Genomic DNA, 24,434 nt, shown 5'->3' on the forward strand with positions numbered 1-24,434 from the left:
TTATTAATGAACGTTAATGACCAGCTTAAGTGTGGATTTGTGTTGGGCTAATAAATCGCGGAAGAGGGAAATGACCCAATCTTTTTGCATTTTATGTAGATGTTTACTGACAGTGCTCACATCTTCTTCAATCAATTCATCAATCATCGGATAATAGTCCTTTGATTGCGTTTCGAGTCTTTTTCTCGGAGCGTGATCTACGTACGCTTGACATTTTAATTTTCCTTACAAGAAAGCACGTGAGTATTTAACTTAACGATATGGATTTCCGAACAAATGTTATAAGCTTGTTAAACGTTATCTCTTGATATAAATTAGAACGATGGAGCTTAATCTAATTTAGGCGAGAAAATTATCGGAAGGCGGGTAAAGGAAGTTGTCTTTCGCCAGCACCTACAAGACAACAAAGTATCTACTTTAGACGCGGTGAAAAACGAATTAACTAAAAACTGTAAACTTTCCTCAGACACCTACGAGACAACAAAGTAGCTACCTCAGATGCTTCAGAAGAAAACAGTTTATATAAAACTCACGTTATTCTTTCTCGTCGAGTTTCTCTTTACTCGGTTTTTGTCGCCTTCTCTGTCTGCTGCCCTTCTTATTTTCTTTGATCTCTTTCGCTGAATAAGCATCCCTAAGTTGTCACGGTGTTCGTGCACTATATTGAACAGGTGCGACTCCAAGTCCACTTGTGGATGCACCTGTTTGAGCTTTTGGAGAATAAGCTTATTGTTCTTCTTCCTATCTGAAAGGAAATTTCTTGCGTCTGTAGTTAGAATCTTTGCGTTTTTCAGGAGATGAAACAAATTTGGTGCACCTTCTCTTTGTAGGTAATGGCAGCAATTACATTTTCTCTTTACTCGGTTTTCGTCGCCGTCTCTGTCTGCTGCCCTACTTATTTTCTTCGATCTCTTTCGCTGAATAAGCTTCCGTAAGTTGTCACGGTGTTCGTGCACTATATTGAACAGGTGCGACTCCAAGTCCACTTGTGGATGGAACTGTTTGAGCTTTTGGAGAATAAGCTTATTGTTCTTCTTCCTATATGAGAGGAGATTTCTTGCGTCTATAGTTAGAATCTTTGCGTTTTTCAGGAGATGAAACAAATTTGGTGCACCTTCTCTTTGTAGGTAATGGCAGCAATTTTATTTTTGAACTGCTCAATCAGGTTGATCAGCTGGCTAGAACTTGCTTTTATGCTTGCTGACAGACTTTCTGATCACGTCGTGCCAGAGAATAATGTGTCGCTTAAAACCATTTGATCCTCGTCTAATTAAATAATTCAAATCGTTCAACTTGTTTGTTGTGGCTGGGTTAATGCTAAGTCCTCGAACAGCAAACGCAGATTTACGATCGCCAAGGACTTGTCGCAAAGAAAAGGTTGAATGCTTACAAATATTTTTCAGGCATTTTGCACCAATATAGAATATTGTCCATCAGTACCGGTCTCTAAAAATTCCACATCATCTCTGTTTGTGCTCGATTTGACAAATTTTGTAAATCTTTCGACCTACAATCATTTGAAAGATACTCTTTGAAACGAGTTTTTCAATTTTATTGAATTCCACAACATAGGAAGTATTTCTAAGGCTCTGTGAACAATACCTGGTATTAACTCACTTCCAAAAAAAACATTCACTGTCGAGACGATGGTCTTTTTGAATTTTTAAAGCCGCAGAATAATTGTAAAAGATCAGATATTCAATAGATGAAATAAAGAATGTCATAGGTAGAATTAAACTGAATTTTTCCTTCCATAAATGTTTTTGATTTGCTTTCCACTTAATTGAGACCAATTTGTCTTCCATTAGCAAGCCTTGCGCCTAGTAGGGGTCCCTTCAGAATGGTATTTCGCTTTTCTGAAGTATGCTTAAAATGTATTTTATAAACTCTTTTTATTCTAGTTATTTCTACTACTACTATAGCCCCAATCATGAAAAAGCAACCATAGTGGGGGCTACAAGTTTTTAGGAGGCGCGTGTGGCCTTGGAATTTCCAAATGAGTTAGTTTCTTGTGTAAAGCGAGTTTGATAATTACGAGTCCCGGTTTTGTTTGTGTACAACGACTATGATGATGATGAAATCAAGTGGGCCTGGTAACTTGCCTGCAGTTGTTCTCAGGAACTGCGCAAAAGAACTTACGAAATCGATCTTTCAGTTACCCAGAAATTTTAGGCGCCTCGGAACCTTTCCTAGTGCATGGAAAACAGGAGCAGTTAGCCCAATTTTTAGGAAAAAAGGGTCGAAAGCACATGTGGTAAATTATCGTCCTGTAACACTATTATCCATTTCTCGGATAATTTTTGGATGGCTCAATAGTCAATTTTTACAAAGGACTCATAACAGATTCAAAGTACGGCTTTTTTGAAAGAAGATCAGTTTTTCTTCAAATGACTACCTCCTACTTAGATGAAATATACAAATTCATTTCTGAGAAGAGTCGGGGAAAATAAATCATTTCTTTTTGACTTTCCAAAGCATTTGACATAGTTGACCATGGAATACTCTCACGTACGATCATTCTCATTGGAATAGGCGGCAAGCTGTTCAAGATTTTAAAGAGTTGCCTGAGCGACAGACTGCAATACGGGAAAATTGGAAATCTAAAATCGAAGAATTCGCCGGTCACCTCGGGTGTACCTCAGAGCTCAATAATTGGGCTTCTACTTTTTATTTTCATTAATGGCTTACCTGAAACTGTTTTCAACTCCAAACTGTCGCGCCTAGTAGGACCAAAGTCTTAAAATTCTTTTCCAAAGTCTTAAACCTGTTCTTTCAATACCGGGTAGCAGCTACGAAAACTTGAACAGATTTTTGACACCATTTTTCCAGAAACTACCGGGCGCAAACATTGATACCAACACGCAAGATGCTAGAAAAGCCTTAGAGTCTCTCACTCTTGAAGATGACGAGCAGATAGTATCTCTTGACGTAAAAAGTTTGTACACCAACGTTCCAGTTGGAGAGGCTATAGAAATTGCTCTAAGAGATCTCTATTCAAGCAACCTAGCTCCAGATATCCCAAGGTCCGCCATGAAAAGTTTGCTAAAGCTTGCGGTGACGAATGTTCATTTCAAATGTAATGGGATCTGGTATGTACAATCAGAGGGACTGGCTATGGGTGCATCACTGGCTGTAATACTAGCAAATGTGTGGATGAAATCGTTTGAGGCATCACTTCAAAAACCAGAGCTCAGTAAAAACTTTTCCAGATGCGACCAAAACGGGAATTGCAAAGACTGTAACCGGAGAGTGACCTACCGAGGAAAAGGAGTGGAATGTGAGTCATGCAAAAACTGGTTTCATGCAAGATGCCAAAAAATATCGAATGAGGAATACGCCAACATGCAGGATGTGGTTTGGATTTGTACTTATTGCAGCAACCAACAGACAGTGGGACACGATAAGGAGATGAAATTGTTTAAAAGGTATGTGGATGATATTATCTGCACGGTTCGTGGTGACCCGGATGAGTATTTAAAATTTGCAAATTCATTACACAACAACCTGCAATTTACCTTAGAAAAAGTGAACATGGATGGGGGTTTGGCTTTTCTTGACATTAACGTAAATGTGAGCAGCAAAAATAATATCACCTGTCATTGGTATCAAAAACCAACTGACACTGGAATAATACTGAATTTTCGCAGCTGTGCACCGCTTCAACATAAGAAAAATGTGATTCAAGGGACGGTTCACAGGGTTTTTAATGCAACCTCTAATTGGTTGGCCTTCGATCAGGCTCTTGAAAAGAACAAATCTTGCTGGACCAAAAATCAATATCCAGAGGAATGGTCTTCAAAAATTGTAAATCAGACTCTAGAAAAAATAATAAGTGACGGTAAAGACCAATTAAGAACAACACCAAAAGAGCATCAAAAAAGCAAGACTAAATCTAATGATAAGCCAACTATTTTTCTACAATACAGAGGCAACCTCACTCAAAACTTCGCAAGCAAATTGAAGAAACTATGCGAATTGCAAGTAGTTTTTACAACGCGAAAATTAAGATCGTGCCTCCCCACCCTGAAATCATCCTTTGATAGAGATCTGAAATCCCACGTTGTATATGAAATTAAATGTAATGGATGCGGATCCATCTATGTTGGGCAAACAAGCCGGCATGTTACCACAAGGATAACAGAACATCAAAAGAAGGATTCACAGGTGGGTCAACATCTAGTTGAATGTCGTGGCGCCACGAATGACATTGAATGGAGAATTCTGGACGCCTGTCGGTCAGTAGAAAAACTAATGATCATCGAAGCTATATATATCAGCAAGCTGAAGCCGGCACTAAACACACGCGACGATTATAGGGGGAGGGAACTCACGCTAAAATATTAGTTCAAATCATAATTTTGACTAAATGAGAATGCATAGGGCAAAAAACATTTTGTGCATGACAAAACGAAATTTGCAAAACCTCCACAAGAGGGATACTTATGGTTAGGGCAAATTCGGAATAACCCTAAAAATACAAGAACATGGACAAAATCGAAAAATCCGGAATAGGAATGTTTTTAAGTAAATTGATAACAGATGTAAATATGTGTTGTAAATAGGCTAAATATTGTATATAAGGAAAAATTTTCGATTGAATTTTTTAGAATGTTTCCTAGAATTGTTTTAATTGTCATCTCAGACAAATGTAAATACATATTCATTTTATCTTTTAACAATTTGTAAAACAGTTTTAACCTGACGATGAACGTAAAGTCCGAAAACGTTTGTTTTAAGTATTGGAAGTAATTTTAATTTGACAAATTGGTTTCTTTTACAAAGTCTTAAACTTATTACCTCTCAACTATTACATTGTGCTATCGCGAAAGGTGAAAAATTATTATGCGTTCAACATCAGCGAGCATGTCAATATTGTGCAAAGGCGGTCAAATTATCGTTTTGTGTTGCCTGAATTCAAAAAAGAATTTCAACGGTCAATTTTTTTGCTGATGGTCGCACTTTTTTTATAATAAAAATCTTGGAAACACACATAGTCAAACAAGATCTAGATTCAATATTGCGTTGGAGTTGAGAAAATAAAATCAGCTTCAATTTACCGAAATGCCAATACATAAATTTTAATATCAAGTCAAGACTAAGTCGAGTTTTGGGTCAATGGTCGCTGGAACAATCGAGAATTTTAAAGGACCCTGGAATCACTATGAACGACAGCCTGACTTGGAAGGAACATGTAGAATTGCGGAATCATAAAGCCCATAAGTTCTTTCACCAAACTAAAAGAAAAACATCATATCTACTAATGGTTAGTGCAAACATAAATCTATATAAGTGTACGCTTATTCCAATCTTTATTTATGGATTTAACTGTTTAATGCATTCTAAGTCTGACATGCAACTCTTAAAAAAATCTCAAGAAAAAGTTTTGAAATGGATCCTACCGAGCCTTAATTATTGCGAACGACTAAGATCCCTGAACTTATTACCTCAACTATTACATTGTACTATCGCGAATGGTGAAAAATCATTATGCGTTCAACATGTTGCCTGAAATCAAAAAAAAAAAAATTCAGCGGTCAATTTTTTTTTCTATCGAACCAAATACAGTATGTATATTTATCTTGCGGGAGCAGTCCCCACATTTCTGGAAAACAAATTAATAATTTTTTCGCTCCTTGGTAGCTAAAGCTCCTTTTTGTAATTTCATTATTGCATTTTGGTAGTCTGAATACCAGCAGTTAATTCTGTTTTTCCTAGTTTTGATTTTTTTTTGGGCTAATCGCGTCGGCTAATATTTCCGGTTACCCTAATCGCAACATCCCCTTTTCTGATAATTCTTTACCTTCTTATTTTTTTTAAAATATCCTTTTATCTGTTAAAAAAAAATTAAAAATATAAATGCTTCGTGAGGACGTAGAGCTCGGAGGTCCCTGAGGACCAATGTTGGGCAGGGTTTCTCTTGTTTACGGTTTGTGTATTTAAGAAATGAATGGAGTAGTTGGTTCTTTGCATATATTTAATATTGTTTTGAATGCAGCCCGTTACAGAGTATGCGCCATTACAGTTATTAATTCTAAAAAGATCTTTTCCGTTTGTGCCCCCTAGTACGTTGATTTGAGCCCCAGTACGTTTTAATATGAACCGACTAAGCTGAGAGAGGGGGAAAATTGGGTGTATTATACTAAACATTGTGGAAATTTTAGCCCCCCATTATGGTATAATTACCATGATGGGGGGGGGGGGAAGATTAGCGGTTATCTGACCACTTAGCGGGGGGGGGGGGGGGGGGTGGCTATAGTTGGAGAGACCCGAAAAATTGATATCTTGAAAAATGATATATTTCTAATCTTTTTTTTCAGTAATTGTAAATATGGTAATTGTAAAATGAAGATGAAAGTGTATTTGGCAGATGCAAGATCATATCATGACTTCCCAGTTAGCTCAACGACGACATGCGGTGACATGCTTGCGTCTTTCAATTTACCCGCGGATGGAAGCTATGAGCTGACTGAATATTGGCGAGATTGTGGTAAGAACTTCTTAAATTGAACTGGGAAAATTCAAGTTGTCTTCTCACGTAGAATTTACTAACAGAAATTGATTTTAGCTCAATTAATTGTCGGTATGTAAAGTTCAAATTATAGAATAGTGATTGGAGTCGTGTTTGTTTTGTCATGTACAAATCGAGTCATTCTTTGAAATTTTATTTCTTTTTATTTATCCATTGTTTGCTGAATGCCTGATGGAGACAATTGCGATTAAATTCAATCGGAGAATTTTCCTTAGACAATGAAAATATTGACAATGATTGGAAAAAACATCAAAGTTTTAGGTGCAATGATGTATATATTTGATTTCCATTTGAAATGCTCCGAAGATATCAGACCCGTGCGTCTTAATCCCCTATGCAACATGCGGTCTACGAGACAGACTGATAAAAGCTTTTTTCCATGCACAATTTTTTCTGGAAAACTGGAATGCTTTCGTTGCAGTTTGTCTTCAAGTGCTTACTTTCTTCTTAGTCGATTAATTAGTAATGGAATCTTTTAAAATTACATAGAGTGGAGCAATCATTGTTTCATTCGAAACCTCAAATTTTCACCTCAATATTAAAATTTTTCTTTCGCTTTTAAGTTGCCGTGAAAGACCAACGCAAAAATATCGTTAAGGAGAAGCGCTCTTAATGATCCGTTTTTCCAATTGAAGTTGGTTCTTGAAATATGGGAACAATAGTTCTGAAAGCTGTTTGAAACTTGGCTAACCACAATTACAGTGCTGCGAGCTCTTGAATCCTTCATCAATCTGTCTGTCTATTAACTTTGCTCATCCTTTTTATTGTTTGCTTCCGCTATCCATAATTGAGGTTAATTCCTCGTACGATGCCCTATATTGTCTGAGTGTGCGCTTCTCGCTATAGCTTTTCTTGTGCCACCTATGGTAGTACAGGCTAAGGTTTTATTATACCCATTGGCTCGCAACCAAATGTCGAAATTAATGAATTTTAGTTTAAGTTTTTGAGTTTTCCTCTGGGTTCGCATGAGCTGCAGTAGCAGTTTATTATCCAAAGATACGAGTCCGTTTCGCTGTATTTTATCGGAACGCAGTTCTGATAAAGAAGTCTGAATTTGTTTTCGCAAGCCAGGTCTTTTGGACAACCAACTCACCTCGGTGACCTTGTTGCAGTTGGTTGAAAGAAATGGCTGATATTGATATTATGGTTGCCTCTAGAAATTGATGTGAGCATTAGGATGAGCATTGCAATATATAGAGACAGCGGTAAGAGTCCTAATTTTCTGAGTCGTTCTGTGTTGCTGAAATGTGCATTTAGTATCCACTTCGTAGCGTTTCTCTGAACTTCTTCAATGATTCGTAATTTTGTCTTATAGTTGAGACACAGAGGAACCGTAAACCGATATTGGAACCACGTAGCCGGTATAAGCATTTAATTTGTCGTAACCGGACAGAATTTCGATAAACTACGTCTGATTAAGTATAGTTAGCCAACAGTTTTCTTGCTTGTTTTGTCAGTATTTGTTCTACGACAGATTAGCGTTTATTATTTATTAAATCCTGGTCTTTTTGGGAAAGTGCTGGTGTTACTGGATTACCGTTCATTTCCGCCTTGAGTGGTTCCTTGAAGTTTAATAGTGTGCATTCTCCTTCATTTTGGTCTCAAGCAGTTTACAGAGCACCACAATGCAAAGTTTGAACAAGTTTTGCCCATTTTTGTCCGATCTGTAGAAATTCTTTACAGTCGTCAGCATAGCCGTAGTAGTTGTTCATTTACAGTTTCAGGGAGATCGTTTATGTAAGTGATAAAAAATAGTGGAACCAGCATAGAGCCCTGGGGAACACCACTGTTGAGCACACATTTTTTCAGATTTTTCTTCCTTGACTTTGGCATATTGCTGTCATTGGCTCAATAAGTTGAGTAGATATGACTCAATTAAACTGAGTATCTTACCTCCAAAACCTTTACTGGGATTTTCTAATTAGTAGTTTGTGGGGGCCTGCAGTCAAAAGCCTTTTCGAAGTCTAGGTAAAGAACCGATAGGTTAGATATAGCTTGTTGTTTAAGAAGCTTGTCTATTTGGTTGAGATAGGCTAGTAACTACAAGATAGCAGATTACGAAACTCGAATTGCGATTGCTGAAGGTAATCTTCAACTTTTTCGTAGATATAATCAGAAAAAAGTTTTTCAAATACTTGGGATAGGCAGGTCAATATACTTATAGGACGGTATCTGTTTCTGTTACTTTTATCTATATCATCGAATATAGCGACAACCTCGCTTATCTTCCTTTGAGATGGGTATATACCTTTATTAATGAACGTTTGAAAGATTAAAGACAAGAATTTTGTTAGTTGCCGAGGTCGTCTGGGTCAATCGCCTTTCTTACATATGGGTGATTTAACAGGGTACTGATTTGAGGTTCTGTTAAAATTATTCTGTTGAGTATAGAATAAAGATAGAATTCGGCGCTTTCTAATTGATGGAATTTTAAGAAAATGCTACAAAAAACTATTAAACGCTTCTCATTTCTCTTTATATGTTTTCAGGCCGTTCTTTTCATATCGCATGAGACGGAAGTGGGGGTTTTCGACGTATGTTTCTAAGATGTTTCTGTATCAAGCTATGTTTTTTTTGCTTGAACCTCTAGTTCAAAGATTTCCCGATCTTTTTTGACAGCTGATTCAATTTTGTTCTGATATTAAGTTTGATAAGTGTACTTGCTTTTGTTTTTGAAATTTTTGGGTTCAAGTGGAGTCTTGCTTAGTAAGATGAGATGTTTCAGGCTTATCTAGGGTGGTAGACACATTATGTTGTGTTACTTTTGAGACATTAATTTTTCCCATCTCCAATGATATCCTTGCTGAGGAACAATCAGATTGCTGTAGCAGTTGGGGAGGAATGGACCCGTCCCAATTGAGAGATTTGTTGCATTCCAGTCTGCTTTTCGAAAACAATAATTGGCCGCCTTTTTCTTTGCTTTCACGATTAATTGCATTAGTTCGACTTCGGTTGTGTAGGCCTTATGATCACTCAATGCCTTGCCATCATTTGCATACAATATCAAAAAATATTCAGAACAGTATGAGTGATGTATTTTCTCGGGTTAGTTTGACAACAATACATCAAGTGACTTTTCGTGTTGAAAAATTGCTTAAAAATGTTATCGAGTAAGCATTCCAGAAAATTACCTAGAGTGGAGCAATCATCGTTTCATTCGAAACCTCAAATTTTCACCTCAATATTAAAATTTTTCTTTCGCTTTTAAGTTGCCGTGAAAGACAAACGCAAAAATATCGTTAAGGAGAAGCGCTCTTAATGATCGTTTTTCCAATTGAAGTTGGTTCTTTAAATATGGGAACAATAGTTCTGAAAGCTGTTTGAAACTTGGCTATTTGAAACTTGGCTAACCACAATTACAGTGCTGCGAGCTCTTGAATCCTTCATCAATCTGTCTGTCTATTAATTTTGCTGATCCTTTTTGTTTTTTGCTTCCGCTATCCATAATTGAGGTTAATTCGTCGTACGATGCCCTATATTGTCTGAGTGTGCGCTTCTCGCTATAGATTTTCTTGTGCCACTTGTGGTAGTACAGGCTAAGGTTTTATACCCATTGGCTCGCAACCAAATGTCGAGTTTAATGATTTTCAGTTTAAGTTTTTGAGTTTTCCTCTGGGGTCGCATGAGCTGCAGTAGCAGTTTATTATCCAAAGATGCGAGTCCGTTTTGCTGTATTTTATCGGAACGCAGTTCTGATATTGAAGTCTGAATTTGTTTTCGTAAGCCAGGTCTTTCGGACAACCAACTCACCTCGGTCACCGTGTTGCAGTTGGTTGAAAGAAATCGCTGATATTGATATTATGGTTGCCTCTAGAAATTGATGTGAGCAATAGGATGTCGTGCATTGCAATATATAGAGACAGCGGTAAGATTCCTAATTTTCTGAGTCGTTCTGTGTTGCTGAAATGTGTTAGTATCCACTTCGTAGCGTTTCTCTGAACTTCTTCAATGATTCGTAATTTTGTCTTATAGTGAGACACAGAGGAACCTTAAACCGATATTGGAACCACGTAGCCGGTATTAGCATTTAATTTGTCGTAACCGGACAGAATTTCGATAAACTACGTCTGATTAAGTATAGTGAGCCAATAGTTTTCTTGCTTGTTTTGTCAGTATTTGTTCTACGACAGATTAGCGTTTATTATTTATTAAATCCTGGTCTTTTTGGGAAAGTGCTGGAGTTACTGGATTACCGTTCAATTCCGCCTTGAGTGGTTCCTTGAAGTTTAAAAGTGTGCATGCTCCTTCGTTTAGTCTCATTTATCCAGGGTGGTAGAGACATTATGTTGCGTTACTTTTGAGACATTAATTTTTCCCATATCCAATGATACCCTTGCTGAAGAACAATCACATTACTGTAGCAGTTGGGGAGGAATGGACCCGTCCCAATTGAGAGATTTGTTGCATTCCAGTCTGCTTTTCGAAAACAATAATTGACCGCCTTTTTCTTTGTTTTCACGATTAATTGCATTAGTTCGACTTCAGTTGTGTATGCCTTATGATCACTCAATGCCTTGCCATCATTTGCTTACAATATCAAAAAATATTCAGAACAGTATGATTGATGTATTTTCTCGGGTGAGTTTGACAACAATACATCAAGTGCCTGACTTTTCGTGTTGAAAAATTGCTCAAAAATGTTATCGAGTAAGCATTCCAGAAAAATTTCTTCATTACTTTCAGATGTCGTTGAATTCCAGTTTTTTTGTTCATGTTCAGATCTCGAGTAATTATTATTTTTTCACTGATTTCACGAAGCCTGTGTAAGAATTCATGAAGAGTTTTTGAGCTAAGGTGGTATGGGCTATCAGAGGGGGTTTATAGATGTACGACAGAACTACTGAACTACCGTCAGCGTTCCGTTATTTTAGGGAAACTTGTTCTAAGGTTGTTGGGACAAGAACATCTTGATGTTTGATTGATTTTTAATAGCTATTAGTGTTCCACCATGTTTTGAGTTAAGCGAGTTCTTTGTTTCTGTCTTTTCTTTAGATTTCAAAGTTGCTAGGAAAAAGTGTTTCACTTGGTGCATCCCTAGTTAGCCACGTTTCGGTTGGGCAAAGTATGTCTTTGTTATTTGCTGTTACGGTTGCGTTAGCGAGATAAGTTTGCCTGGAAATTGCGACTAAACTGCGGACGTTGTAGGTTAAAAGTTTTAAATTATTGATTGGTTCTAGTCAAATTTCATATTCAGAATTACTCAATTCAATCCAATTTTTACCATCTCGATGATACAAGTTGAGGTCTCGGATTCGCAGTTCAGATGCTTGATATAGATTTTAGTTCAGGAGTTGTCTTCTAATCAACAAGTTGTTTTCGATTTCTTGTGCTTTTGGACTGAGCTCCTTGCTTAAGAACACATTTTTGTTGAAGTCTTTAAGTTTGAAAAGCGGTTACAATATCCGTCTCCGATCCCAGGGATTGTTCACTCTGAGAATTACCTTTCTCGTTTTATTCTCATATTTTTCTTGCCGTCTCAGGTCTTGGATTTGACAACTGACCTGAATATGATTGAGGCTTTCATAGACAGCATTTAGAACAGCTTTTGCTCTATCTCGAGCGTCTTTTGCTTTTGATTCGGGTATTCCTCTAAACCGGATACCATCGTAATTTTGATTAACAGATCTTGGTTTATTTTCGGGCTTAGGCTTTATAACAAATAGATCATTTTTGGATTTCTCTGCGGTTTTGAAATAGAACTTAAGTTCAAAAGTCGTTTTTAGTATGAGAAGATTTTTTTCCATATTTTTTAATTTTTGCTTTTGTTTTCAGTTTGATTTTTTCGGATGTTATCCTTTATATCAAAATGACACGTTTGTTTTTGATTACACAGTCATCGCAAATGAGCAGGCAGTTTTGGCTCAATTCACTCAAAAGGCTGATGTTGTGTTCGGAGAGCTTTGTGCAATTTGTTTTCATGTGCATAGAGTCGCCACAAGATGCACAATTGTACACACTCACGTTTATTTATTGCTTCATTGCAGCTTTTACGAATTTTCAGGTTAGTGTTTTCGTCAACTGTTTTCGTTTTCAATGATTGATAGACTAGAGAGATCGATTTAGATTATGATAAAAGCAAATTGATGTGGTCTGCTTTTCAAATTGGGCTTTTTGGGTGAAGAAGACTTAATTGGATAAAGTCCGACGCTTACCGTGATTTCGGGAGCTATGGGCCTGCCGATGACTTCGAAATGATAGCATTCAACAACGAAAAATTAATAAAGTGGTTAATTTGGAACACTGGTGCTCTAGAGGACAAAAGGGAATAAAAGCTCTAAAAAAACAAAAAGGTAATGAAAGCTAAGAATTTTATGCTAATGAATGATTAAAGTGAAATATATACAAATGTAACTGACCAAGCATTTGAGGGGACAGCTGTTCAATAATTCGATGGTTTATCTCTTACCGTTTGCTGCTGATTAAATATCAGCTGAGAAGGTAGCCTTTTTTTGATATCTTAAAGGAATTTTGGCAAGTTCAAACTGCCACGCTGTTTTTTCTGATCCAGACAAATGGCCGGATTGGATTTTGGGAGCTGGTATAACAGAATAGATCCGTTTAATCTTTCGACGTTGACCCGGTTCAATTTATTTTACATTCTCAGGAGCCTTTGAGGTTTCTTGATGGCATCAATATGTATTTTTGATTGCTCCCGAATGAAGTTTGAAACATTTATTGGAAACTTGTGAATCTTATGTAAAATTTTTGTTTGGCCGTTTTTCGCATTCTCTGAAATCTTAAGTGAATTTTTCACTCTCGTCTTCTTCATTTTTAACTGATCTAAATTGCTCTCAGTCTTAAATATGTTGCTAAAGTAAAACCGATTCTAAGTAATTCTTCAGTAAGTTATTCAGATTCCAAGTACTTTATTTAAACACTAATTACAAATTCTATAAAGAATAAGTTGCCCTATTTTTTCAACGCAATCCATATTTCATGATCGCGGCCTGCATAGGTAAGGCACAGGAAGAGAATTCTTTTTCATGTCGATTCATGGGGTACATCTTAGAGATCAATTTCTCTGTTCATCAAATGTTTCAACAAATTTTGATTTTCATTTTGTTTTACAAACTGTGTCCATTTAATAAACTATTGGCTTTAATTTTTTCCCGTTAATTTTAGTTCTGCAGCAGAAAGATGTGCGCAATTCCGTTTTAAAGTCCAGTCTACAGACCTGAAATAAGCGTTTTTGAATTCATCTTTACACCGTCGTTCGCCCACCAAAACGATACATAAAAGCTTTCGAAAAATAAAAAAGTGAGGTACTTTCTCTTGAAGACCGACTGTGTTTGAGGGAGGGGTGAGGGAGGCAGATTCAACATTTATCGTTGCAAATACAAACGTTCAAGGCATGGACACGAGGCATGTAATTTGATTTTTGTTTTGCTTCAGAGCGGACCATAAAGGAAAGTGAGCTATTGAGTGACGTAGTGAGGCAATGGGGTCACCAAGTGTCAGAGGTCACCTTCACCCTCAAGCGAGTCAATGACCCCATGGGCAATGCTATGGCAGGTCAGGTTACCTTTTGAGAAACATTGTTCATGTGATAGATGAATTGAAAGGTTTTCCATGAAGTGCTAAGATGGCTGCAGCGATTGGAAAAAGCTCTGATGTAAGTAATAAAGGGGGGTTGCTCAAGGGTTTATCCAATTCTTACTTCTATTCTTCCGTTTTATCAAGAAACTCACCGACGCTTACCCCGATATTGAGAGTCATTCATTTGCCGATGACTTCAAAATGAACATTCAACAACCAATAATTGAAAAAAACTAGTTTTGGAACATTAGTGCTCAGAAAACACAAGGGAATAAAAGCTAATCAGTTTACGCTAATGAGAAACATTTCAGTATTCACGATTTTTAATAGACACTGCCAACTTCTCAACGGCTATTTTTTAGGCGCTCTCCTTTTTACAATTCAAATAATTTGTACTGATAGGCTGTCTTTTTTCTAAGAGCTGTTTCATCACCCTTTTTTCTACTTTTTCTTGTCAATAAGGTCAAATTGGAGTATTGATTTTAATCACGCTGGAGTAGTAAGAGGAGTGAAAAGCGAGCAGTTATAAACCATGTCTTTGCGAACTATCCACTAAAGTTAATCAACTGAGTTTTTTTAAGTGTTCCAAAGGTTTTGTTTGAATGCGTTTAAATTCGTCAAAAAACAGGCCAATATTAATGTAAATAATCTATCAAATTGATGACCAATAGAGAGTAAAAAATCAAGTTCAACATCGAATTAGGTTTGTGGCTTTTTGAAAATTCTGGTGATTTTTTCTCAGCCATACGATCCAATTGGCTTGGCTTTGTTGTCAAACGGCTTATCCTAATTTCACAAGCCAGAGCTTCTTTTCCAGCTATGAATTTTCCAAAAAGGACTGAAGAAGGTTGCTGCCCTAATTTTGAAGCAAAGTTGGTAACGAAATTTTTTTGTTGCCTTATGAATAAACTAGAGCACTAATTGCCTTGCTTGTCCTTAGGAAAAGCAAGGCAATTTGAAAAATGTGCGTTTTGTTTCTGTACATTTCAACCTGGAAAAAGTTAAGAATTAAATGGCCTTCCAATCAAGAAATACATTGTTTTTATTTGGTGGGGCTATAAGTTCATATCTTCTCTCAAAATTATTTTAGTTTGTGGTCTCTATGCAATTTTTTGGTTGATCCGATTTCGTTCAACGCTTTTCACTTTTTGTTCTCGAAAACCGGATAAACTGGTAAAGGCCAGAGTGCAATAATTCGATGAGCAGCTTTCATAGCCTTAACTAGTTTCTAAGTTTAAAATTAATCGAAGGTACTGATAAGGTATAGTACAAGATAATGGTGTGGCGGGCGCTTTTTTGAGGTTTGGACCCCTGTCACGCTTGTCGTTTGAGAGCAATTTGCGCGACGTTAATCGATTATTAGTAGCCGCCCTCAAGTTCCCAGCTGGCTATTATAGCGCTCCTACTCTTTACAATTCAAAGGTTTTGAATTGTATTGGGGCGCTGTCGTTTTTAAAGATCTGTTCACACCTTTTCATGATTTTTGAAGTCAAATTGGAGTAGTGATCTTGGTCACGCCGAAACAGGAAATAGAGCGAAAAAGCGAGTGGCGTTATTGTTTTGCTCTAATTTAAAAGTAGAGAGAAAACGGTGTTTGAACAAAAATTCGCTTTCTCGCTCCAGTTTTTTGTTCACATGCGGCAATTTAACTTTGATTTTCAGTTTTTCTTCAATTTTTGGATAGGAATTTTTTCTAAATGGTTTCCCAATCCATTCTTAGCTCAATATAGACCTGTTTTATTGTTGCAACCAAATTTTCATTTCTCGCTAGTGGTTTTTTTTCGTTCGCATGCGGCATTTTGATTTTGATTTTCTGTTTTTTTAAATCTGATTTTGTTTGGAAATGTTTTTCCTAATTCACTCAAAGGCCATACAAGTCTAGTATTTTGTTTAGTCAGTGAGAATTGTTTGAATTGTACGCCAGGAATTGTCCTGCTATGTTTTTTACTTCGTCGAATAAAAATTTATTGCTTTACTTTAGTTCACAGCTTGTTGAACATTTTGCGTGAAATCCTTTTGACTTCTCTAGGCTAGTTTCACTCTTCTCTCATTCTGCTAAAAGTGTTTCTGGACAGCATTTGCTCAGCGACGCAATTCAAAATAAACAGTCAGTATCAAAAAAACGAAATCAGAAATAGAAACGGGATAAACCCATAAAGCCCAATTTTAGATGCCCGTTACTCGAGCTTTGCTCCTAGTTACCATCTCTAATGCTTATTGGTACTGATGTCTTCTCCTGTTTTGTCTCTCGACGAAACAAGTATGTTCAGTCCCAGAATTACATCAAAATAGTTTGCACTTTAAAATTTTTTCTCTCAAAAAGTATTGTTTTTTTTTCTTTCAATCCCAATCTTGGTTATGGGGATCAACGGCGGCTATTTTCCGTCAATCTGCCGGGTATGTTGATTACTTGCTTTCAAATAAAGTTGCGAATTATATCAGTCATGTGGTCTTTTTGATGCCACTTTTTGCATGACCAATTTTCCTTCTGACCCAAACTTTTCTTCCTCAAAACTGGGATAAATAGGAAAATCCCGGAGGGCATTAAGTGGCTGAGCAGCTCTCTTAGAGCCCTACTAGTCTCTGGTTATATATTCGCCAAAACTGTTTTAGGAGACAATTTCTTGGTGTCATGGATAAATTATTAAACAATTTCTCCCTGAATATATTTGATTGAATTTGAAAGAGATTAAATTGCTAGATTGTCACTGGATAAAATTGCATGTAGAAAATGAAAAAGTAGTAGAATTGTTGTTTCTAGAAGTTGATTGAATACTGCAGTTGGATTATTTGAAAGATTATAAAACAGTTGGATTATTTGGAATGTTGAATATATTAGCTGAAGAAATTAAATGAGTTGAATGGGACTCTGCATCTAACCAGCATCTGAAATATATATGCAATACAATCATTTTATGAATTGAGTATGAGACATATAAGTTGGTGACAGGAAAAGCAGACATGTTTAAAACTGTTTAAAAAAGTAAAAAGACGGGAAAATTAGAATCGGTGATAAAGAGGGTCCTTTGCAAAGTTACGTTGTAAATTCGATTAGAACATACTTTTGATTTATGTCATAGATAACAGAAAGTGCTTCTATTTTACAGACGAAACCTGTCCTGATTTTTACCCAATTCTATCTGGCCTCGATCTTGGAAATACAACGATTCATTTATCACCTCAAATGGCTTTCAAACTAGAAGAATAATTATATTTCACGATTTCTTTGAAACTTCAGAAAATTCTTATTTTCTTTGTGTAATTTCTAAAGTTATGCAATTTATCAATTTTATCCATAAAAAATTAAATGTCCAAATTTCAAAACGTAGAGGCAAAGTTTTTTTTATTGCAGAAAGCCAAAATATGATTCAAATTCTTTATCACATTGAAAATTTAGATCAACTAAATATTTTTATTATTACCCCAAAACTTCACAATTTTCGCAAGTGCAATTATTCATTCACTCAACAGATACCTCTATTAAACTTGAACCAGTCATAAATATTTAGTCGAAACTTGATATCTCATAGTCAAGCCAAATAAAAATGGATTAAATGGCAGAGGACGTTGCGGCAGCAGCAACCGCAATTTCAGCGGCTATACGGGGTGTAGCACCTACTTCAGTGCCACAAACAGATAACCGTCAACCTTTCAGTGGTGGACCACTTGAGGATTTCAGAATTTTTCGAGAGCAATTAGAGAGCTCAATTGAACTTGCGCAAGTACCAGCAATCGGACGCGTTGGTTACCTTAAACTACACCTCGAAGTCGGTGCTCTGAATTATTTCCTTGAATTACCTGATGCTGAACGCAACACGCTAACTAATGCGCTTGCAAATCACGAGTCTAGGTATCTCAGTGCAAATCGCGTGGAATTGTACAAATAGAAATTCCAGGAGCGGAAATTTAATCAATCCAAAGATACTTCAGAGGATTTTCTTACTGATTTGACTCGGTTTGCAAATGTGGCCTTTGCTAATTCAAGGAGGTAATGATTATCGGCTGAGAGAACACGTAGAATTCGTGACGCCTTTATTTCTGGCATGTCGACGCATATACGCATTAAACTTTTAATGCAACCGGACACGACTACTGTTACTGATCTCTGCTGCTCTGTTTCAAAATTTTTAGTTCTGAAAAGCATTCATCCCGATGAAGAAGCTAGCACAACTGGATTTAATGCAATAACACAAGGCCCAAATTCAACCAATCTCGCAGCAGCTATTAACAGTATAACGAGAGCAAAAGAAAATTTGGCAGCAGGTCAACGAGATCTCAGTAAACAAATGAACAGGATGAATTTAATTTGAACAACCGGAGATTCAACAATAGCAACAACAGAGGAAGATACAGTTTCCTTCAACCATTTAACAGACAAAATTTTCAAAATCAGCAACCACAATACAGTGGTTCAAATTATCAACGAGTGTTTCAAAATCAGCAACAGCAGAATAGTGGTAATTATTATCAACCAAGGTTCAGAGGAGGCTTCTTGAACAGAAGACCTGGATTTCCTTTTAACACACCTATCTTTCAAACATGTGGACAGCTCGGTCATGTCCAGAATAAATGTTGGTTTAAACCACCACCGCAAAGAGGTACCAACATACCATTCGTAACAACGAATTTAAAAAACTAAAGATAGCAACCATTTTTATCAGCGCTTTATACTAACACAGCTCATTCTGTGCCAATCTTTGGTACAAACCTTTTCTACGTGCCTTTACAGTTTAATAATGTTACTTTTACAGCCCTTATTGACACTGGCACATTTTCTAGTGCCATATCCAGAAATCTGGTTCAAAAAATCAAAAGTTGCAGTCCAGAGTATCAAATTCTTTAGCTTTTCTTATCCAACAAAAGTCAGAATTGCTGATGGACAATAAATCAATGTTCGTGGAAAAGCAGAACTTTGCATTCATTTGGGATTAAATAATTACAAAGAAGATTTTCTTATATTAGAACAAATTAGCTCACCAATATTGGGCAATGCATTCTTCGTCAAAAGTGACATAATTATTCATCCTTCAAAAAAGTTGCTGAAATTACTAGACTTTACATTGAGAAAAAATTCGCTAAACTCAGAATAGGAATTTGAGTCTAACGAATCTCGTCCCTGAAACTATCAGCAAAACTGTGTTAAAACCAAATCAACAAGAAATCATCGAAGTGCAATTAGCAAAACCTGATTTTAGTTATAAACTTACGTATGGATCACTCGAACCTTCAATTTCATTTGAAAAGAAGAAAAGTTGATGTCTGTTGTCTTCAACGAATCGACTAGATGAAAACTTACGCACGGCTGTCGGAGTAATTAATCTGAATCCATATCACGTTACTACTTCGGCGAAATCTAGAATTGTAAAATTTGTAATTATGACACAACTCAAGCATCGAACATTAATTCTATCCATCCATGCTTACTAACTTTGATCACAGACTCGTTATCAGAAAACGATTTTCGAACACAAAAATCTTCTGTGATGCAACAAAATTGGATGCTAAGAGACAAACTTTGGTTTCCAACCCCAGAAAATTGCTCAAATGGTGAAAATCTACAAGGAGTTTGGAAAAAATATACATGACACCATCAAGAAACTTAAACAGCAGGAACAACTTGACCCAACTTTGGATGCTGAGAATCGGAACAAATTTCTTTCAAATTTCAATTGGAATGAGTCACAATTCGCACAGGATAAAAAATGATAATGGAGAACCTTTTGGTTCAATTTCAGGATTTTTTTTGCCAGACACAGACTGGACTTAGGCAAAAACACAGATTGTTTGGTGAGATTAACTCCAGAACATGATCGTCCTGTGTATTCACCAAACCCTGCAACCCCAATCTATCTTCGGGATGAACTGTTAGTTGAATTAGCTTTGATGGAATATTATGATATCACAACACTTCCATTTTCAAAATACTCTTCGCGAATTTTTGCCCAACGGAAGTCTTCGGGAAAATTAAGAATTGTAATTGATTTAAGACGAGTTAATCATTTACTGCTTTATGACTATAAAAACAGCAACTTCCCTATACCTACAATGGCAGACGCAACTGCACATCTAGCTGGAAAATCAGTTTTTGCAAAATTGGACTGTAGTCAAGCCTACTTCTCAATGCAGATGGCTGATGAAATAAGTATGCAACTTTTAGCGTTTGAACATTTGCGTTCAAACGATTAGCACAAGGTTTAAATCGCTCACCAACAGCTTTGTTCTTGTGTAAGCAAACACTTACAATCTTGTGTGGCAGGTGACGAGTGCTTCGTATATTTTGATGATTTGGGAAGTGGAGCAAAAAATGGCAAAGCATTAATTGACAACCTTAAGCATTTTTTCCAGTGTATTCGAAACTTAGGCTTCAAGTTGTCAATTGACAAATTTCAATTCGGAATACCAAAAATACATTTTCTGGGACATACAATTTCAGCAGATGGAATACCTCCAAACAAACCGAAAGTTGAGAAATTTCTTCAATCAGTTAAATTGCTTAAAACACTTAAACAAGTTAGATGTCTCATCGGATTCATGCAGTACTTTCAAAAGTTTATTCCAAATCTCGCCTTAAAATTACATCCTTTCTCCAAATTGTTGCGTAAAGAATCATCTTTTCATATTACTAATGAACACAAAAATAGTCTGGAAATACTTAAAGCTGAGTTAGTCAAAGCGTGCAATCTGTCGTTGAAAATGGCAAAACCGCATTGTCAATTCTTAAGTGTATGTGACGAAAGTTTCTATGCGGCAGGATTCATAATACTTATAGAAGAGCCCCATGATAGCTCAGCGGAGAAATGCAAAACATATGCACCGTTAGCGTTTGGCTCACACTTGTTTTCACCAGCACAGTTGAAACATTCCATTTATGCGAAAGAATTCTTAAGCATTCAATTAGCCTTTTAAACCTTTGAACATTATGTATGGGGAGTTTCTGATAAACTCATTATAGTATTGACTGACAATAAAAGTGTTACTCGTTTGATAAGACATACAACAGGTTCTACAATGATTGAAAAACAATAAAAGATCGTAAAATAAATAACGTAGAGTACATTTCATACGACTTACATGAATACCATAAATATTTTGGTCGACTAATAGTTGACAATGGTCTTTTATGCAGAAAATTCTTTGATCATGCTGGCAAAAACTAACATAACTCTAAAATGAAAGGCCATATTGGAATACAAAGAACGATTCGTGAATTTAGACGGAAATATTATTTCCCTGGCTTCATAGAGTTTCTAATTCAATACATTAACAACTGTTTAACTTGCTTTCAAGCAAAATCTCCGAATCACCAAGCACTTCATTTCCAACTATCGCCAGTTAGTTCAAATACAAGTATGCCAGCGGATATGTTGCAAATTGACGTAGTTGGACCGTTACCAAAATCTGGTGGTTTTTCATACATTCTTACGGGAATGGACGTGTTTACTAAGTATGTTTGCCCAACGTCTCACTTCAATTTCCGCCGAAACAGTATGCAAATACCTAATGCAGTGGTTTATGCGACATTCATATATACCCACTTTAGTATTGACTGACCAAGGCACAATTCACTTCAAAAATGCTGAAAGAACTTTCAACACTACTTGAATTCCGATTAGAACATGCTACATTGAAACATGCACAAACTATAGGAGTAGTTGAGAGATCACACGGTCCACTAAAACGGTACCCGAAAAATTATGAAAATCATATACAACACGACTGGCACAAGTATATAGACCTAGCAGTCTTCCAGCATAATACAAGTTACCACTCTACAATCGGTTGCCCTCCAAGCTTAGTTTTCCATGAACGAATACCATTAAATCCAATAGACCTGAGGTTTAATAATGCCAACATTCACAAACAGAAATGTAACTTCGACTACGTAGCAAACGTGCAAAGTAAAATGTCAACACTATTTGGCCAAAATAAGGAAGCCTTGCTGAAAATCTTTAATAAATATCGGGATTATTACGACAGAAAAGCTAAAGCAGTTCCTTTGAAAGTTGCAGAATATTGTTTACTTTTGAGCCCAAAGCTGTCTAATGAACATGAGAAAATTAGCAACATGCAATGTAAGTGGATGGCTCTTTACAAGGTAGAGAAAGTTTTAACTAGAAGTAACTACCTTTTAAGAAAAATTGGAACAAATCTTACTCAAATTGTTCATAGAGTTAGAATAAAGCCTCAGTACATAGTACAAAACATTGAAGTGAATGAGGATGACTTTTTTGCAGATCCTTAAGTCAGAGCCTGAGTTGTTTGATAATAGTATATACGAAGCCCTTTATAGTCCTTGTAATGATAATAGAGAAGTGGTAGTTCAAACACGAATTAATGCAAAAGATAACACAGTTCGTGAAGCCCAGCCGAGCACTCCAGAAAGACAAGTTGAACCAGTCGAACAAAACCAGAAATACAACAATCTAAAGAATCGTCACTCTTAACAATTACAACACACCAGAATTACAAATAAATGAATACGTTTCGCCTAATTCTTCGGATAGCAATTTTAGAAGTCCAACAACAGAAAATCAATTACCAGTACACTCTCAGCGCGCGGTACCCTCAGAGCCTAGCGCGCCTGTTTCTAACTTAGCTCGTTTAATAGCTGAGAAAAGAGTAGAAAGACAGGCTGGAATTGCACAACCACCGCCAAGCTCAACTGTTACACCAGCAAATGTAACTAATAGCCGACGATCTGAATCTTCGGAAGTTGCTAACACGGTCTCAAGGTACGGTCGCGTAAGGAAACAGACGCATTTTAAGTCTACTTGACTACTCGTTTACAAAATTGAACTTTCTTTTGATAATTCCTTCTCCTGTCTTACATTATCTTTCTCTTAAAACTGATCTTTTGCTACAAATTTCTTCCTATATTTCTCTCACTAACATTTACACTACAGTTGTATAGCTCTAAGCGATTCAGATAACATTTACACTACAGTTGTATAGCTCTAAACGATTCTTTTACAGGCACCTCAAAAGAACCCAACACAAAATTCAATTCCATTGAATGAAATTAAATGCAAAATTGGTAAACATTCGTTCAAATTTACTTTTAAATCTAATTTTTTCAAAATTTTTACAGCAAAAAAAAATTCTGCTTGCTAGGCCTTGTAGAGCATGCAATTACCTTTCAATTGATACCACTCACATTGGCCTACTACTAAAAATGGGTGAAATACTTTTTGGAAATATTTTTACCTTTTTTAGTCAATATCGATTGCTGAACTTTTATTTTTGCTCGACATTTTGAATTTGAACTATTGAAGACCGCTACACTCCGCCAGGTGTCTTCAGGCTCAGTTGGTAAATCACTGCTGTGTACTGCAGCAAAGTCAAGTAATATGCCGGTTTTAAAGCGGTTTTCCATTCGCTCTAAATACAAAAAGAAAATTCATTTTGGTTATTATTCCCACACTTAATTCAATTATTACCAAATTCTTGCTCCTTTTCTTTGAACCATAATTGTTGCTTGGGGTGCCTAAAACTCCGTTTCCTTTGTTTAGAAGGACCACTTGGCCGCCCACGTTTACTGGAAACATTAGTTATTATAATTGGTTGAATGAAATGATTAAGTGCAACTGAATGTCCTGTAGTTCCGCTAGAAGTTTGTGACAAAGTATCACGCTTTGTTCCCCACTCAACTGCGCCACGGTGACTCTGATTTTCAAGCAGCCTTTTATATGAGGAAGAATTTCTTAATCAATTTCCAAAGTATTGTAAGGTTTTTTAAGCGCGTTTAATATCTGCTCTATCACATGCCTCCCAACCCAAGACCAAAGACGGCCCTGTTGTCAAAGTCATAACACTGTGCACACAAAATGGGGGTTGGCATAGGAAATGTAAAGAATGTGGAATGTAATATTCATTACAATCTTTGGATTGTGAACTTGCAGACGGCGGACCAGATTTCACAAAGCGATTAAAGTAAAAACACGAAGATGTTTCTCCAACATAACAGATTTCATACCACGCTCACAAATAATGAACAGTTTTTTTTCAATGGGTTTATATGATATGGAATCTTTACCACCGATTTCCACATGAGCCTCAGTAAACCACGAGTTAAATAGAAAGACCGCATCAAAATTAGAAAATGTAAGGTTGGCAGGAATGTTGAATTTTACTAGTCACTCCATTGAAAAACTCATGCAACTGGAAAACAAATTTAACTTTGATTCTCTACAAGAGTATTTCTGATAAATTCTAGATTCACGGTTATTTTTTTGATATTTTTTGAAGGAAGAGAATAATAATTATCAACAAAATCCTAAAATTCTTGATAACTTGACGCATTATCAACATCATTTAAAAAGGAACCATTGATTTCGAATAAGTTGTGATTACAAATTGCAATTGGGAACTT

At 36.4% G+C, this 24,434-nt stretch overlaps 1 protein-coding gene across 2 annotated transcripts in view; it reads left to right on the forward strand.

Annotated features, from left to right (window-relative positions):
- Positions 1-6,307: 6,307 nt before the first annotated feature.
- Positions 6,308-24,434, forward strand: part of LOC142354420 (uncharacterized) — a 44,915-nt gene continuing 26,788 nt past the window's right edge. Inside the window, exons 1-3 of one of the 2 annotated variants that reach the window (XM_075406704.1) lie at positions 6,308-6,487; positions 6,566-6,580; positions 13,922-14,041. In XM_075406704.1, coding sequence (XP_075262819.1) covers positions 6,343-6,487; positions 6,566-6,580; positions 13,922-14,041 — 280 coding nt within the window. In that variant the 5' untranslated portion in view covers positions 6,308-6,342. The remainder of the gene's footprint in view (positions 6,488-6,565; positions 6,581-13,921; positions 14,042-24,434) is intronic. The other variant, XM_075406705.1, reaches the window with a different exon arrangement.

The sequence above is a fragment of the Convolutriloba macropyga genome, chromosome 15 (genome assembly GCF_964194025.1).
Source record: "Convolutriloba macropyga chromosome 15, txConMacr16.3, whole genome shotgun sequence".
Lineage (NCBI taxonomy): Eukaryota > Metazoa > Xenacoelomorpha > Acoela > Convolutidae > Convolutriloba > Convolutriloba macropyga.